The sequence below is a fragment of the Struthio camelus genome, chromosome 3 (assembly GCF_040807025.1).
Source record: "Struthio camelus isolate bStrCam1 chromosome 3, bStrCam1.hap1, whole genome shotgun sequence".
Classification (NCBI taxonomy): domain Eukaryota; kingdom Metazoa; phylum Chordata; class Aves; order Struthioniformes; family Struthionidae; genus Struthio; species Struthio camelus.
Genome location: NC_090944.1, coordinates 35,955,743 through 35,971,940, shown reverse-complemented (window position 1 = coordinate 35,971,940; position 16,198 = coordinate 35,955,743). Strand labels below are relative to the sequence as shown.

Sequence of the window (16,198 nt, the reverse complement as noted above, 5' to 3'; positions counted from 1 at the left end):
ATTATTTTAAAACCTATTTTATCCCCCTTTTTAGCGATAGTTCTCCTGTTAGGTAGGGTTCCTCAGGTTCCTGAGTTCCCACATTTTTCAGTTGCATCAGAAATGTTGATACTGTTTCAGTAACTTACGCTTTGCAAGGAGTTACTTAACTAGAGAAGAAAATTGTGAACTCTCTGAAGTCAAGACGAGTTTTGTCACTAGCTAGTGGCCCTAAGATTTGTGCATATGCTGTCTTCCCCACGCCCCGGCAGACTTTGTAAAGACTACGTTTTTGCTCATTTGCTGGAAGATGTCTCTCAGGTTTTATTTCTAGACTTGTGAAAAAGATCTTGGTCGTGATGTAGCTCAAAAAGTGTTTATGCTCTAAAAAAGAATATCTGAACGGAGGAACTTCCAAAAATGATGTAGACAGAAAGGCCTCGTAAAATAGAAGCACAGGCAAAATAGCTGTTGGCACCTGATCCAAATAGTTAGAGCCGCTCTCTAGGCGAGGGATCCTGTGGCAGCCGGATTCTTTTGGTGAGGAGCTTTATTAAGTATCCAAGAAACTTTCATGAATAAATACTCTTCCTTAGGCCCACATAAGCCCTTGTTAAATGATTTGCAGTTAATCTGAGTAGTAGCACTTGAGTGTAGGTGTCAGAGAGTTCGTATGTCCCTAAAGCATGCACAGTGCCTCTTAAGAAGGTAGATTTGTAAATAAAATAGAGAGCATTTTAAATGACTAGATTCTCAGCCTCTATTAGCAGGCATAACCTCTCTCTCTCTCTTTCATTTGGAGTGTTGGACTGTTGTTGGACTGTATGTGTATTTTCACAGTGGGGTGAATAGCAGTTTGATTCCAGCTCTTGCATATTAGTTATTCTTTTTTTTTCTGCTTAAAGGATATCATCGCTCAGATACTGTTATGCGTAATTAAACTGGTACCTTTCGTGATGTTTGCTGTGCCTTATGTTTTCTTGTTTTGGATGTTTGACTGTTCCCATCAGTAACTTTAAAACTGATTTTGATCGCATTTGCCAGAAAAGAAGAGATCTCAAAGATAGTAAGTCTCTACAAGTTTATTGAAAGTAGGGTAAAGGAAAGAGATAACAGTAGATACCAGTGTATGGAGTGTGCAGCGTGACAGCTCCACATATTAGACACCAAAGACTCCACAAATGGGAGGGAGAGAGAGAAAGGAAGACACACTCAGCCTATGGGAGGAATTTCAATTTTCTTAGACCAAAGTCAGTCAACCTTTAGGAAATCAGCTGTCCTTGTTTTCAATGATCATGAAAATACATGTTTATTATCTTTGTGTAATTTCCCAAAGTAGTGTTAGACTTCCTGGGCAGCAAAACTGCCATACCTTTGTGTCTGTCTGCTGTTCACTTAGAATCCTGGGCCTCTATTTTGAGAGGAGGGGGAAAAAAAAGTTTTCCAGATTGTGCTTTGACTCACAAGATGAGATGTAAATGGTATTACTAAGCAGGACTTTATTTCTGGAGGGAAGCTGAGAAGTGCCAATAAAAAAATGTCAGGGAGTGTGATACCGGTGACATTTACCAGGAACCAAGCTGGGTGGCTCCTCAACTGTAACACATATATTGCTTGCCCTAGGGAAAGTCTAGATGTCTTGGCTATGTCACTGGTGCCAGAAATCGTTCCAGCTCAGGAGGTTTGATGAAGCAGGGCTTCGCCGTAGGACCGTGTTTCAGCTCTTACTGTTCTGCTCTGGGATGTGCCGCAGTTCAGCTTTGTGCTTGTTCTATACCTACTTCAGTTATAGTTTTTAGAACTTGCAATGTTTTCATTTTTAAATGGCAGAAAATAAGAAAAATTGCAAAAAATGTGCCTCTTTTCAATAGCTTTTTGTTTAAAGTATTAAATATTGTAAATATACTTAAATACTACATGCAGAAAATCCAGTGTTTAGCAGTGATTTTACATGTGACTGTTTCATTTGATGCCAGGGAATGTTTTGGCATGTACAGAGCTTTATATTCTCTTTCCTTTTATAAGTCCTTCCTCACCTTGTTTGACCTCTATGGCTATGATGACACAATTAGCTTATACTCCCTTTCCCCCCCTGCTTTTTCTTCCTCTTTGGCTGTTCCGGTGATTTTTCCTTGAAGCGGGTCCTCCTCTTCCTCCTTTTTCTTATTCTGTTGAGCTTGTGATGGCCTTATCTCCTAGTCAATATTTCTGATACATTCCTGTGATTTCTTGTCACTGCTGTGAAGATGGTTCATCACCCTCTCTACCCTGTTATTTCTCATTCCTTGAATTTCCCTCTTTTCCAACAGTGCCGTTTTCGAAACCGCCTGTGCCCGTTGTTCCTGTGTTGCGCCTTGCGCGCTGCTCTTTGTGCATGGCAGCGACTTCCTCGGAGCGACCTGTTCTTCTTCTTGAACCCTTATAATGTCCTTCCTGGTGGCACTTCTCTGCCTGAGTGGCTGCGCAGAGCTGCCGGCTCCTCCAGCGCTGCCCTGGGGCTGGCGCCACAGGGCCAAATCCCCGGCAGGCCCACTGTGGCTGCACAGCCGAGTCCGGGGTGGGGGTCATTGCACAGTTAATAAGGCCAATGAGGAAAGAGGTACCTGCCCTTACCTGCATCCTCCCCAGGCCCCACTGATCCTGTGTTCAGCAAGCTTTAGTCCTGTCACAGAACTCGATAAATCATTTTTGTATGGTTATTGCAGAAGATTCAAATGGTATTGTATTTCATTAATCAGTACGTGCTGCCATGAATCTGAGAAGGAAACAAATTGTTGAACAAAATATGTCATTTTAATTGGTTATTTTAAGCATGGAAGTTCACTTTAAGAAAGAGTCTTATCACTATTCCAGGATAATTTTTGATGTGACTAAATTGATGCTGTAGTTCCTTTCTCTGAGCTCTTACTCTTAACTTCTTACAGCATCAGCTTAGCCACATAAACGAATTATGTTGTCCACTTCCTTCATTAGCATCTGCAGAGGGTTTGTTTCACAAAGACCAGGAATTTTGTGGTCATGCAAAGGCTCCTGTGTCAGCTGTCTGGGAAAGCTAAAGGCAGAGGCAAATTTTCATGTAGACCGTGAACGTAGGCGGTAAGTCCACAGTGCTGGTTAAATGGGGAGATCTGGAAGCTGGAGAAATGCTCAGCCAGTTACACATTTTAGGAGCTCTGAAGTCTAGAATAAGAATTTGAGGTGAGAAAGATAGTTCGATAATTGGGGCCACGTCTTTCCCTGGGTGTGGTTTGTTTTTTTTTTTTTTTCCTTTACCATGGTATTAAGCAGACTATTTGAGAAGCAGTCTCATCTCATGCTTTGAGTTAACAGTTTGCCTATTTTTCTAGTCACCATCTTTCTGCACGTTTTGTCAAGACAGTTCAGTTAGCTGATTTCTGTTTGCGTGAGTGAAAGAACTGCTTTGCTGATAACTCTTTGGAAAATGACCTAAGAGCTTGTAGATGTTTCCAGTGAAATGCAACGTGTATTTGAAACATTCCTAATCGGTGGAAGTGTTTACTTTGGTTTTGTGTGGTAATCGACAAAAGTGAGTGGTCGATGGCCTTTCCCAAACATCGTAGGCATGTTTTTAACGTAAAGTGCGTTCCTCAGGTGAAGTCCTCCAGTTGGCTAGACTACTGTATTTTTTGGGTGAGCTGATATTAAATCTTTAGAAGTCTGATAATAGTTTCAGAGTGTATGTGCTCTTTGTCTTCCTGTGCCACTGAAAATGTTCCCATATTTGTTTTTACCAATTTCTTTGTTGTGGAGCAGAATCCTTGATTGTTCGTGACACTGACAGGAGAACAAAGCGGGAATGTGATGCTGGACAGCAAGCAGGAACCCTATAATATACGTCTCTGTCGTGTCAACATCAGATGGGGAGATTTTATGTCCGGTGATTGTGATTCTTATTTTAATTATCTTGACACTGTGCTCAGACTGAATTAATCAGGGTATGGGAAGATCAGAGGGAGAGCAAGGCCCGAATTGATTTGGATGTATTTGTCCAAAACTGTGATGACAGATTTCTAGCCTTATTCTCTTTTCAAGCTCCGTCATTTCCTTGACTCTCTTGGTGGGTGTATTGGTATACTTTGCACGTTGCATGGAAACTTCCTAGCGTTAGCTTGTATTGAGCAAATGGCAATGTAAAGCTGTGTCGTTTTGAGATACGTTGTGTTACATGGAAACCTAGCTGTTCTTTTCCGATTTTTCATGCTCTGTGGCTGGCTGGAGTTAGCATATCCACTCCAAGCATAGGACTTCAAAGGATGGTGCCTCATTTTGTGAGGGGAACACCACTATTCTGGGTCGTCTTTTCCTCTCTCAGGACGTTTCCATGGATTTCTCGGAATTTATCCCTCTACTTTTTCTCAAAGGGAGAGAGTAAACAGTGGAGCAGGACTCCATAGGTGCTAGAGTGAAAGGGCAGAAAAAGCACAGAGTCAGTGTAAATCTCTGCTGACTTCTGGGGTTTTTGGGAAAAATGGTCACAATTCTGTTCTCTTAGTACAATGTTTCTAGTTATTGTGTCCTCAGTTTGCACTAGACTGGTTAAGATAGGCAGCAGTTTGGCAAACCTTTGCTGTTTGGTTTAGTCACGTCACTCCAGTAGGGGATTTCAGTTAAAAAGATTCACCTTAGTATTTTAAAGTATATAAACTATCATCTGGTATTTTACAAACCCATTTTTAATCTGCATCAAAGCTTCCTGATCCCTCACTAAAAAACAAAATCTTTTTTTTTTTTTAAATTGACTTTAAAATCTTGTTGAGGTGGTGATCTGAGAAAGTCATGCAGCCACAAGTCAAGAGATGCTATGACAAACCATGCAGGATAGTGCAATGTCCACTGAGATGTTCTTTTAAACTATATACAGATTTTGTGTGTGTTGATGGCTAGATGTGACATTTTCGCAAGGGTGTTCTCTCTGTAAAAGGCAGAAATCAAATAACACTGAAAGCTGAATAAAATTGGAAAGCAGATATTTTATGTCAATTTTTCAGTGGTGCTCACTGCCATCTCTGGAGTTTTGCTTTGTTGCTCTCTTTATAATAGAGTCAAAAACCTGTCCAACTATAGGGCTTCAAGGAGAGAGCCACACAGAAAGAAATACGTTAGAGGGTCACTGAGCTTTAGGAATTTTGCACACAGCATATTGTGCTAGTGCAGCAGTTAGGCTGTAGTGATTTTTTCCAGTCTTGAAAGCACCAGACGTGAAGATCTATCACACACTATTGGATAAGACTGTTCTACGTAATTTTAATTAATCCAAATTGGTTAATTCCCTTAAAAAAAAAAAAGGCCTAAATGCTTTTTTTATAAAATTGTGTTCTTGCTGATCATGTCATATCTCCACTCCGTAAGTCTCTGCAACAAGTAAATATACTAATGTGTAACTTTTAAAAGGGTTTTTGCTATCTGGATCAACCAGTATTCTATTTCTCTTCTCGATGTTTTCGTCCGGAAATGGTTTTAAGTTGGAAATTGAATAAAAACAGGAATATTATTTGGAACAGTGCAGGAAAGCGAGAGAGACTGAATTCATTAGTAACGCAAATCTTGAGAGTGGAGACCCTAACTGGTAAGAAGTTATATATAAGAAGAAGCGTATGGGCATAGTAAGCAAGGAGAAGAGTAAGAATCGAATCAGCTCTTGCAATAAGAGGGTAGTAGGTTACACTAACTTTTTAAAAAGTGGAACAGGTGTACAGGTGACAGTGTATTATCTCATTATTTCCTTGTATTTCTCCCATAATCTATTTGTATCTGTTGTTGATTCCTCGCTGTATGCTTCAGCTGTATACTTTCAGTGGCTGGGACCCTTATTTGATTTGTGTTTCTGAGCCATTTACAACATGGCTAGAATAACGGTTTTTGAGCTTGTTTCATGTGTCATTGCAGGTTAGGAGTGAGGTAGCTATTTACAAAGTGCTGCTGGCTTAGATCCTATGAATATGAAGTGATTCCATGGGATTCCTCTGGTTTACCTTTCTGTGCACACACTTGGGTGACAACAGTTCATCCATACAGGTATGGGTGTTATTAACTTAAGCACCTGTAGTTCACATCACAAGGGCAGTTCTTGTTCCACTAATTACAGATTTACGTAGCATCCTCTGTGTAGAGTTGCAAACGCAGGCAAACCTGCACGGATTTTATGCGAGTGAGTAATCCCCATGTGTTTTGGGAGAAGACCAGCTGAATTCTTTATTCTGCTTGGAAAGCAGTGGCAGAATAAGGTCCAGTTGAGAATTTGATGCGTGCAGTTTCTTTTTGGGCCAGATGGGTGTGCAATTAGCAAATTTTTGAATATTTCCAGGTCACAGAGCATTTATTTGCCATCTACTGTAGTACGGTATTCTCCTTTATTTGTGAGGTTTAGGTACTATATATAACAGAGCATCGCAAGCCTAATGGTGAGCTGGTCAGTTCTGTACTTCAGGTTTTGTACATCTCTGTGTACACATTGACAAACGAGGATCACAGCTCTGTCAAAGTCAGTGGAAGTGTTGTGACTGATATTTTTTGGAGGTGAGAGCTTAATCCTAATCTCAGAGGGAGGAGCAGAGTCATCTTTTGTTTCTAGCACACTGTAGTGGTAATATAGACCACTATTCCATGTTACGCCTTATGTCTTTGTTTCAGTTACCATCTCTCTTGATATTAATCCGGATGATGAATGTTGATGTTCAGGCTGTCATGCATGATCTGGGAAGTAGCTAGTGTGGATACTGGTAAAAGTTTAGCCATAATCAGCCAGGTCTCCATGAGCTGAAAAACCTGTCTGGGGCTCAGAGTGCTAATTCAGATAGTTGTGTTGCTGCTGTTACCCTATGAGGCTAGTTTAAGGGTGTCCGGAGTGTGCCAGCAGGAGCTGCTGGGCCAAGAGGGACATCCCAGCCAAAGCAGTAAGCTCGAGCTGCCTGGGCTCCATTGCATCTTCTCTAGAGTTGGCTGAGTACGTGGGGTTCGTCTGGATCTTCATCGCGTACAGATTCAGGGAAACTCTGCTTGTTTGTGTGCATCTAGGATTGGGACTTGTGGTTCAGAAGCACTGCAGGAACAACTAGCTGGAGGGAAGGTGCGGCTAATGTTTCGGTTTTATAGTTGCTCTGTAGCTGAATCCTAATAGGCGCATCAAATCACTTAACAGATTGTTACAGGGATATAAAAATCAAAGTGTTACATTTCATTTACAACGGAATAGCAATTTATCTTACAGATAGGGAGCTCTGATTTGTGAAGCCATTTACCAGAGCGGATGACACAGCAAATGGAACAGTTTGCATGTGACTAAAGGCATACTTTTACAAACTGTTTTGTTTCATTGCAAGTATATTGCTAAAATATCAAAGCAAGTCGTTTAAAATTGAGTGGTCTAGTCTATCCAGAAATATAGACATTTTATTAAAAGAGTTAGTAGTCGTCTTTAGTCGTGGAGGATTGCAGATTTCCAAAGATAAGTATTGTTGTCCCAAATCAAAACACTTAAACTCCTGCAGTATGTTAGTTTTCTCTCGGCAAATTAATCTGCAGTAATGTGTCACTGCTGTGCTTGTAAGGCTGGGAAGCTGCTAAAGTCGATCACTGAAGTTTAGTGGATAAACGTGCATTAAATCCGAATGAAAGGGTGATATCTTTGGATTCTGTTTGCAGCTGTTGCAGTCAAGACAACTTCATTGGGAGTCCCGCTTACGGGATGACTGAATGTAGCACAAAATAAAAGTAGTCAGGTTCTCCGGTTTATTTTCAATCCTTATATTTTTCTAGCGTGGTATTTGCTTGAGCTTTTGTAATATTTGAGCACTTCACAGTCTGGTGCGTTTATGCCTGTCATCAAATTTAGTTCACATTCTACCTATAAATGACATCACTCATTTTTTTAAAGATCATTTTTTCAGAAAACAGTTGTATTTTTTTAGCTAAACACATATCCATAAAAATGATTTGATGAGTAAAATTTACAGTAATATTTTGCCCTGTGAAAGGTAAAGATATCCTATTTGAAAATTTTATCAGAGATCCTTAAGTGTTTTTAAGTCATAAGGTTGGACCCTAATCGCAGGAAAGTCAGTGAGGGCTTTAGTGTTAACTTCAGTGAGGTCTGCATTTGATCTTATTTGATAATATGTTTGATAATATCTGTAGCTCCTGGAACAACACAAAATTTCTAGTTCATCCTCAGCTATTGATCCATGTAGTCCACAGTGTAATACATGCAGAGTGTGATGGGGTATCAGATTTTAGAATAAACAGGCAGAGCTTGTAATCAGACCAACTGTGTATGTGACCTTTTACCCTAATATGTAAGAAATTTGATTGCTTTTCAGAGGAGAGGAGAGTAAGGGGAAAGATATTTAAATTCTTCACAACATAATTGGAGGAACCAGAGAATTTGGGAGAAGACCTAAATTGAGATTCGTGTTTCATTGCTATTCCAATTAACAGTGCAAAGCCCAGGGTAGGAGTAAATTTGAATCATTTCCATAGTGATGTGCATATATGGTCTGATAGGACATATAAAAAATGAAGCCCTGTGAGCGTTCGTGGCTCATCTAATGGGAATACAGAGGAGTCACTATTTTGAAAGAAACTTATATGAATGCGCACTCTAGCAGAAGAGGCAGTAAGACAGCGAGTACCTTTTCTGGGAAAATACACGTTAGCCGATGGCAGTTGCCAAATAGGTGCATTTGTGATGGTACCTTTGTGATGGTGGTAGCAGCTGATTGTGACACGCGCGGGGGCAGCCCTGAGATTCATCCTCCCGGTGTCCTCCTCCGACAGCAGCTGGTAGCGACTGCCCTGGGAGAAAGAGGAGAAGGATCTGGAGATGCTTTTCCCACCCTTGGATGGTTTGTACCCAAGGGTACTGAGGACAGCGATGGGAACTCCAGCGGGTAGTGCAAGTTTTCCTCCTAGGTTTTAAATATAAGTAATAACTATTAGGGGTGTGAGCACTTTCCTTAGATTTTTCTGGTGACTGATGGAAATTTTTCCGGCGTAACCTAACTTTCCCTCATATCATTACATCAGTTTTATTTTTTAGACATTTGGGAGTAATATGTTGAGAAGGAAAGGAGCACTTTGTGCCTCATCTTTCTGTCCGAAAAGACACGTTTATGTATAAGTACCGGTATGGCGATTCGTGCACCTTTATGGATGCGTAGGACCCTTCACTGGTGACTGAAGCTTCACGCCTGTGAGCCAACGGAGGGAGAATTTAAACTTGTCAGAAGAGACAGTGATGGCAATAAGCAACAAGCGGGAAAGAGAAATAAAGGAATTTTTACGTGACTGAAATAAGATTTTTTTTAAAAGACACTTTAGGTCTCCATTGTTAAGAAGTGCGTCTCTGTAAGGCTATACGTTTTAAGAGTTTGTGCCTTACTTAACAGTATTCATTTTTGCTTGCATTTTTTTTTTTATAGTAAGATACATGCTTTGTATAAGAATCCTTGCCTAGTCTACTGTCTCTTGATTTTCCGGCAGCTTGATTTTCCACCGGAGTGAGCCCCATCATTTTGTCTGTCCTGAATTCTGTTATCCAGATTTCATTGTCTAGACTCATAGACTGTATATGTGTATATATTTTTAAAATTATTTCTCTTTACATGCAGACCATCTTTCTTTCTTGCTCCATGTCCTCAGTCTTTCTTCCTTTGTATTATCTAAACTCTGTACCTTACCAGTCTGTCTCCAGATACCCTCTTATTTTGTATTTGGCTGACAAGGCCTCTATTCAGTCTTTCTAAAAAAAGAAGTAATGTGATGCTGTCTCCAGGGCAAGCTACTGCAAACAGCTAGCGCTGTTCCCCAGGCTGTCTTGATGTGTGAACACCAACAGGGACGCGAACGAGTAACGTTGTGAGTTTTGACTTCATAAATCCAAGGGGAAGCTGATCAAATAATAAATGGCAAACGTGTTCAAATATAAAATACTACTTTTAAGCTTGACAGGAATCTCTTGCTCTTCAAGAGCAGCCCACTTAAGGATGGTAACTTTATATATGAAAATATTACGTATGAAGTAGTCTTTTGAAACATAAAGCACTATGTAGCAAAATACACTGTTAGAGAATGCAAACACCTAATAAAAAGCTGGATTGTCAAGTGAGCCTGTTACTGCCCCCCCCAAACCCTGTGATATTTACCCAGGATTTTGGGGTGGGGTGGGGTGGGAGGGTGGCAAGAACCGACAGTGGAAATCCTTTAGTTGAGAATCTAATCTTTGCTGACAAACACTAAGTTTTTACTGCCATTCTAGCTTTGAGTGACTAAATTGTTAACTATTCACAGTTTTCTTTTTTTAAGTTAGAAACCACTTGAAAATAACTTGAGTTCCCTGTTTTCCCATAGTTCTTTTCTAATGGCAAACATTGGCCACATTGAAATAGGTCCTGAAACTATAGCAGTTACAGACTCAGTGTTTCTCTCAACTTTGATAGTGAGGTTGAATGCAAAGATCCCCATATCAGGTCTCTAAGCATTTTTTTTTTCCCCCAAAATGTTTTAAATATTTCTGCAAGACCTCACCACAGCTGTCAATTTGATAGATACACAAATGCGAATTCAGCCTTGATATCTTAATAGCAGGAAGGATATACTGTTTGATTTTTGTATGTCATTGCCGAAGTATGTAGGATTTTGTATGCTGTGTGTCTTAATGAAAATTTGATGTGATAGCACACAATTCATAGCATAGATCTGTTCTCATACGCTTTACTGATTTTATGTTTGAATTTTCTTTTATTCATTTCTGAGTTGATCGAGTTTAGGAGACCATACAAGTAACAAAGGTAATCTCAGTTCTTTGTAACAGGGGTATCCTTCACTGAGTCATTATTTTAGATAGTTAGTCCACATTGATATAAAAGGCTTACAAATAGGTATTCTTTAAAAACAGCTATAATAAAGAATATTTAATAATGTATTACATGAAAGCTGGTGAATTCCCTATCATTAAGGTTGTTCTGTACTTCCCTATCCAAAACTCTGTATTGCTAACTTTTCAAGTAAGACTTGTTTAAACTGAAATTGTAGGTTCCAGGAGACAGGCTCAGACTCTGATAGGTTTGCTGGGTGTTTCATTGTTCTTGAGTCATGAGAGAGAATGAATAAATTGGTGTAGCCCTTGGAAGGCATGTGGAAAGTTAAGTTTGAATTTGCAGAAGCAGAGAGGAAGGTCTCCTAGGTGAGGCGTTTGAGAGCTGCCTGGAGAACTGGATTTTTCCTCTGTTACTTCCACAGTACTGTTATGTCATTCTGGGTAAGTATCGTAAAAGAGATGTTTTCCCAAGAGGTCATGCATCAGTTGTGCATTATTTTTTGACCATGTCTGCTTGAGATGCCAAGGTCTAGTTTGCAGAAGCGCTGAGCGCTCAGGCCTACACCAGAACCTGGAGAGAATAACTAACTTCTGAACATAAGACTTCTCTGAAAAGCTGGATTTTTTCAGTGTCTCAGCACCTAGTTGTTAATACAGTTCTTTTTATGTTCTTTCTGTATAGGATGGGAATAACGGCACCCCCCTCTCATAGGAGTTTTGAACAAAAATTTAATTTATTCTGTAGTATGTGCTCACTCACTATAGTTAGGAATACCAGAGGAAAACCTATAATGAAACAAATTTATTCTTCAAAGCAGAGTTTGGAAGGCAAGCAACGGATGGGTCTGGTGGTTCAACAGCAACAGCAAATATGTTATTGAATAAGTGTTCGTCAAATGAGTAGCATCCCGTCTATGCACTAGACAATGGAGAGTCTTATGAAAAAATAATAAATGATCATTTAATTAAATATCATAGTGCCTATTCCTGAAAGAGTTATATTAAGGCTTCAGTGCAAGTTTTCATTCCTGTTCTAACTCCATTTCTGAATGCTTCATTTTACAACCGTAATAATGTTCTTTTAATATAGCTTTTTGAGTTTAATGTAAATCAGTGTTGTAAATAGAAGCAATAGGTGCAGAAGAATTAGTGAATTTGTACATCAGTAAGGAGTAAAGGATATCAGGGCTTTTGAAAACACCTGGGTGAATGTAGAAAAACCTGTTGTCTAGCTGATCACTCTTGGAGGTAAACAAGTATCAGAGGAGAAGCAAGCTTAACTTAGCAGTGCGTGAAGATGCCAGGAAATGGATATATTTTGCAAATCTGTCCCTGGTGGAGGAACTTCCAACTTTGATCTTTTCACCATTAGAATTAAGAAAGAAGTACAGAAATTGGCAGCTTATCTAGAAAATTAAGAGATTTGGTCTCTTGTACAACTCTCACTCTTTTTGCCTTTCCTCATGTCAGTCTCGAGACATAAGTGCACTTTTCTATTCTGTCAAGCTGATGGCCCGGGAGGTAGTTGCTGCCAGGTGATTTACAGTTGTGATATGGAGGAGTTCCCAGCTGCTCCTCCCAGGACAGCATCCCAAGGAGAGGCGCTGGGGTCGTCCTGGTCGGGGAAGTGTCTTCCTGAGAAATTGTTCTTGTTTGCTCATGCTGCGCTCCATACAAGCAATAAAGACTCATGGAAGAGGGCATCTGGATTAGAAGGATGTGGCCTCTGAATTTGTAATTTGGATTGGTGAATGGCAGCAACACACAACGGGACACTTAAGTTGTGACCACTGCTTTTGAAATACAAATTTTCTAGTCTGCAGCCGCTTTAGGTGCTTGACACTTTGCCCTGATGTTGCAGTGTAGATTCATAGAGTAGGTTTCACATCTGTTAAGATGATAGATAGAGGCTACAGACATTTTCCTGAGGCACTGTCTGGGTATATAAAGCATAAGAGAGACTTTTAATCGGTCTGATATATCAGAATGTGCCTGCAATAGCAGCTGAAGGTACAGAGGCTCAAAATGATTATTTAGCCATTGAGGGTCTGTCGTTATGATCTGCAGTTCAGAGGATCTAACGAGATGCGTTTCCGTTCTGCAACGGCGGCCTCACCTGTATGCCTCCGCTGCCATGGCGCTGCTACTGCTCGTTTCGCGATGACGTCCTTACCTTCCTGCGCGCTGCTCGCAGAAGCAAGGGAAGAGACTTCCTTGTTTGCAAAGCTTAATATTTGTACTCAGATATGTATTAGTGTGCTTAAAGTTTAAAAAAACAAACACACATGTATAGGCTTAATTTAATGCTTCTTGTGAGTTAAATCCAGAGGGTTTGTGTTGTGCTTGCGGTAACAGCAGAGGGACTGTTTGCTCATGTGTTTTTTTTTTTAAAAAGGGGAGTTGCTACTTTCTGTCAGCCAGGAGAAGCCCTAGCCACTACTTTGCTCTCCTTTTCCCGAAAAGAAAAGAAACTCTGAAGTTTTGAAGTGAAGAATGAGACAGTTTATTAAGGCGGAGCGGGACTGGAGCCCCAAGCTGGTGGAGCAAATGTGCTGTATGGGTCAGTAAGAGGGGACTGACTGCTGGGCTCTGGCTTGCAGCGGTGTCTGCTTTGCCCTGGAGCTGCGCCGGGCAGAGAGCCGACGCGCAGCGGGGAGAAGCCTCTCACGAAATGGGAAGGGCGGACCCCTCCTCAGAGGCTTGCACTGGGTTTCATTGCTCAGCTTTGTATTTCTGTCGCAGAGATTAAGTTGCCATGTTCTCTGGTTATTTTAAATGGTGTTTTTGATTTGGTGCGTCGCTTTGAAGTTGAGCGCGCTAGATACTGTTCCACTGTGCTTTGATTCTAACGTGCGTTTTCTCTTCTTGGAGGAGTTTGGTTTTGATTAAAAACACTTTTTAATCCTTGTGTTTTTCACAACATAACAGGTGACAGTTTTCTTCCTTATTACACTTGTATTTGTCATAGGTAAAAATTTTTCTGAGTGTACGTGTAATGTGTGTGTGTGTGTGTATAGATATAGATATATATATATAAAAATAAAAGGAATATGGGGTAGTAAGCATCACTCTTTTACTTAGGTTAGCATTTTAATTGAAAATAGAGTTGAAATTAATAGTCACTACATATTCTAAAAAGAGAAAAGGAAGTGGATTTTGTTTAAACTTTTTTTTTATTACTCTTGTCACAATAACGTTTCCCCAGATGTAAACTTTCAAGGTAGTTAGTCAAAACAAGCTGAGGTTACCTTAAAAAAAAAAAAGAATTATACACTTGTGAGCGGGAATATTAAATCCTGGAATTTGGAAAACCTTTTAAACAGCTATCCATGACAGAACAGTTATAAGTGAAAGCATTTCTGAATTTCTTTCGTTTCTGAGTTACTGAGTTTTTCTGTTCTTTACATCTGCTGAACCAGAGCTGCTTACTTATTATGGTAAATTACACTGGAAATGCTATATTGCTAAATGAAGGTTGTAGAAAAGGTGTATATATAGCAAAAGGTGTATGTCTTAATCTGCCAGATTTTCCTCTTCAATACTGCTTGCTTTGCTCTTTAGTTTGTCCCTTAAGCCTCTTTTAGGACCCTCAGCTAGGATAAGAGTGCGGAGCTGTAAAGGAGGGAGAGGAACATGACAGAACTTCATAAGATCTTGTGTGGCCAGGAGAAAGCTGGTTAAAGAATAGTCACAGTCCTGCAGAAAGCTGAACGTAACGTGTACAGAGCAGACACTAACTGTGGAACTCATTGCCACAGTGAACCGTGGATGCCAAAATTATAGGTGTATTTAAAAAAGGGTAAAATACCTAGAAAAAAATTCATCTTTGACTCTTACACACTTATACACATCTTTGTGTTTATAAAGTCTGTAAGCTGCGGACTGGAAGATGATATAGAGGAAAGCATTGCATGCTTTTGCTTGGCTTTGTTCTTACGTTCTTTCCCGAAGCATTCATGTCTCGCTGCAGTCAGAAACATGGTGCAGTGCTCATTTTGGCCTAGGATGGACTATCTTATGATCTCATGTCATTTTGAAAGACCTCAGTGTCACGGCAGAGACTTGAAAATCCACGAATATGGACTTCCCTGAAATTTTCGGGTGACCTTTTTTTTGCCCTTTTTTTTTTTTTTTTTTTTGCTGCTTCTACCTTTGACCAATGTGAAAATAACATTTTTGATGTAAAACACAGGCTATGATTCAATCTTGTAGTGATGGCGGTAGCTGAAGAAGAGATCTTGTTTTGCTACCTGGGCTCCCTGCTAATTCCCAGCCACCCTACAAGTAGCCCAAGTCAGTGAAACAGCTGCAGTTCTGTTGTGCAGGGTCTTAAGGGATCTTGCTGTTTTAGGCTTGTGCAGATAGTACCTGTCCTAATGCACCGTGGCTCCTGCCGCCGGGGAGCTCCAGGGCTTGAATGGGGCCAAGGCATCTGCTCTGGAGCAGTTGTGCTGGACGTTGACTGCGTAACGACCCCAGATAGGTTTGCAGAGGTTATTTAACTTCTGGGCTGGAGTGGTAGTTACTATTTCTTTAACCTGGCTCTAGAATGCATATATATACTTGCTATCTGTAAGAGGGATGGTTTCTTACTCTGTTTCAGGCTATTCTTATTGTTTTCTTCCCAATGTTTCATTGGGAAGCATTCACGCTAACTGTTGCACCAAAGAGTGAGTTGTTGGCAATAGCTAGGCCCCATACCTGGTTAGTGAACATCCCTGTTTTATAAAAGATCAAAGGAAAGAGGGTGCTCTCTCTGAGTAAAGCTGTAGCTCAGACTTGCATTTTGGAACAAGAGTGATGTTGTAGTCAAATAGCCTAGTGACCAAAAGACAGGCTTTCACATAGAGGTTTTTCTACTGGTAAATGCTTTAATAATTAATTAGATTTTAGAGGCTGGAAGTAGTATTTGTAGCTCGTGCAAAGTCAGCCTTGATCTTTTTAGTACATCTTAGGAAATGGTTTACTTTTTCTAGGAAGTTATCTTTCTATTAGTATTTTTACTCTTCTAACAGCAGGGCTCTAGCTTTTACAGCAAAGGAACTCACTTGGAAGTTCAAGAAACTTGTGTGTGACATGCTGTGATGTACTGGAAAAACATTTGCACGCTATTATTTTAATTAGACGTTTCAGAACTTTCACATGGTATTCTGTTTTTTTTTAACATTGCTAGACTGCTAATTATATAAAGCTGTCTGCAGAAATCTTCTGTGTTGTTTATAGAACTGTTGAAAACACTTCTTTTCACCTTTTTTTCCTCTAGATGAACGGGACAAAGTACAAAAGAAGACCTTCACAAAATGGATAAATCAGCATCTTATGAAGGTCAGTTGATATTTCTGTGATATCTGGATGACTGATTATTACAGCAGTGATTGTGCGTTT

The 16,198-nt window shown here is 40.1% G+C and overlaps 1 protein-coding gene across 22 annotated transcripts in view; it reads left to right on the top strand.

Moving 5' to 3' along the window:
* Positions 1-16,198, top strand: part of LOC104151956 (dystonin) — a 309,066-nt gene that overhangs the window by 80,482 nt on the left and 212,386 nt on the right. For all 22 annotated transcript variants that reach the window (XM_068937429.1, XM_068937427.1, XM_068937406.1 and 19 more), the window contains one exon: positions 16,077-16,138. In XM_068937429.1, the coding sequence (XP_068793530.1) occupies positions 16,077-16,138 (62 nt within the window). The remainder of the gene's footprint in view (positions 1-16,076; positions 16,139-16,198) is intronic.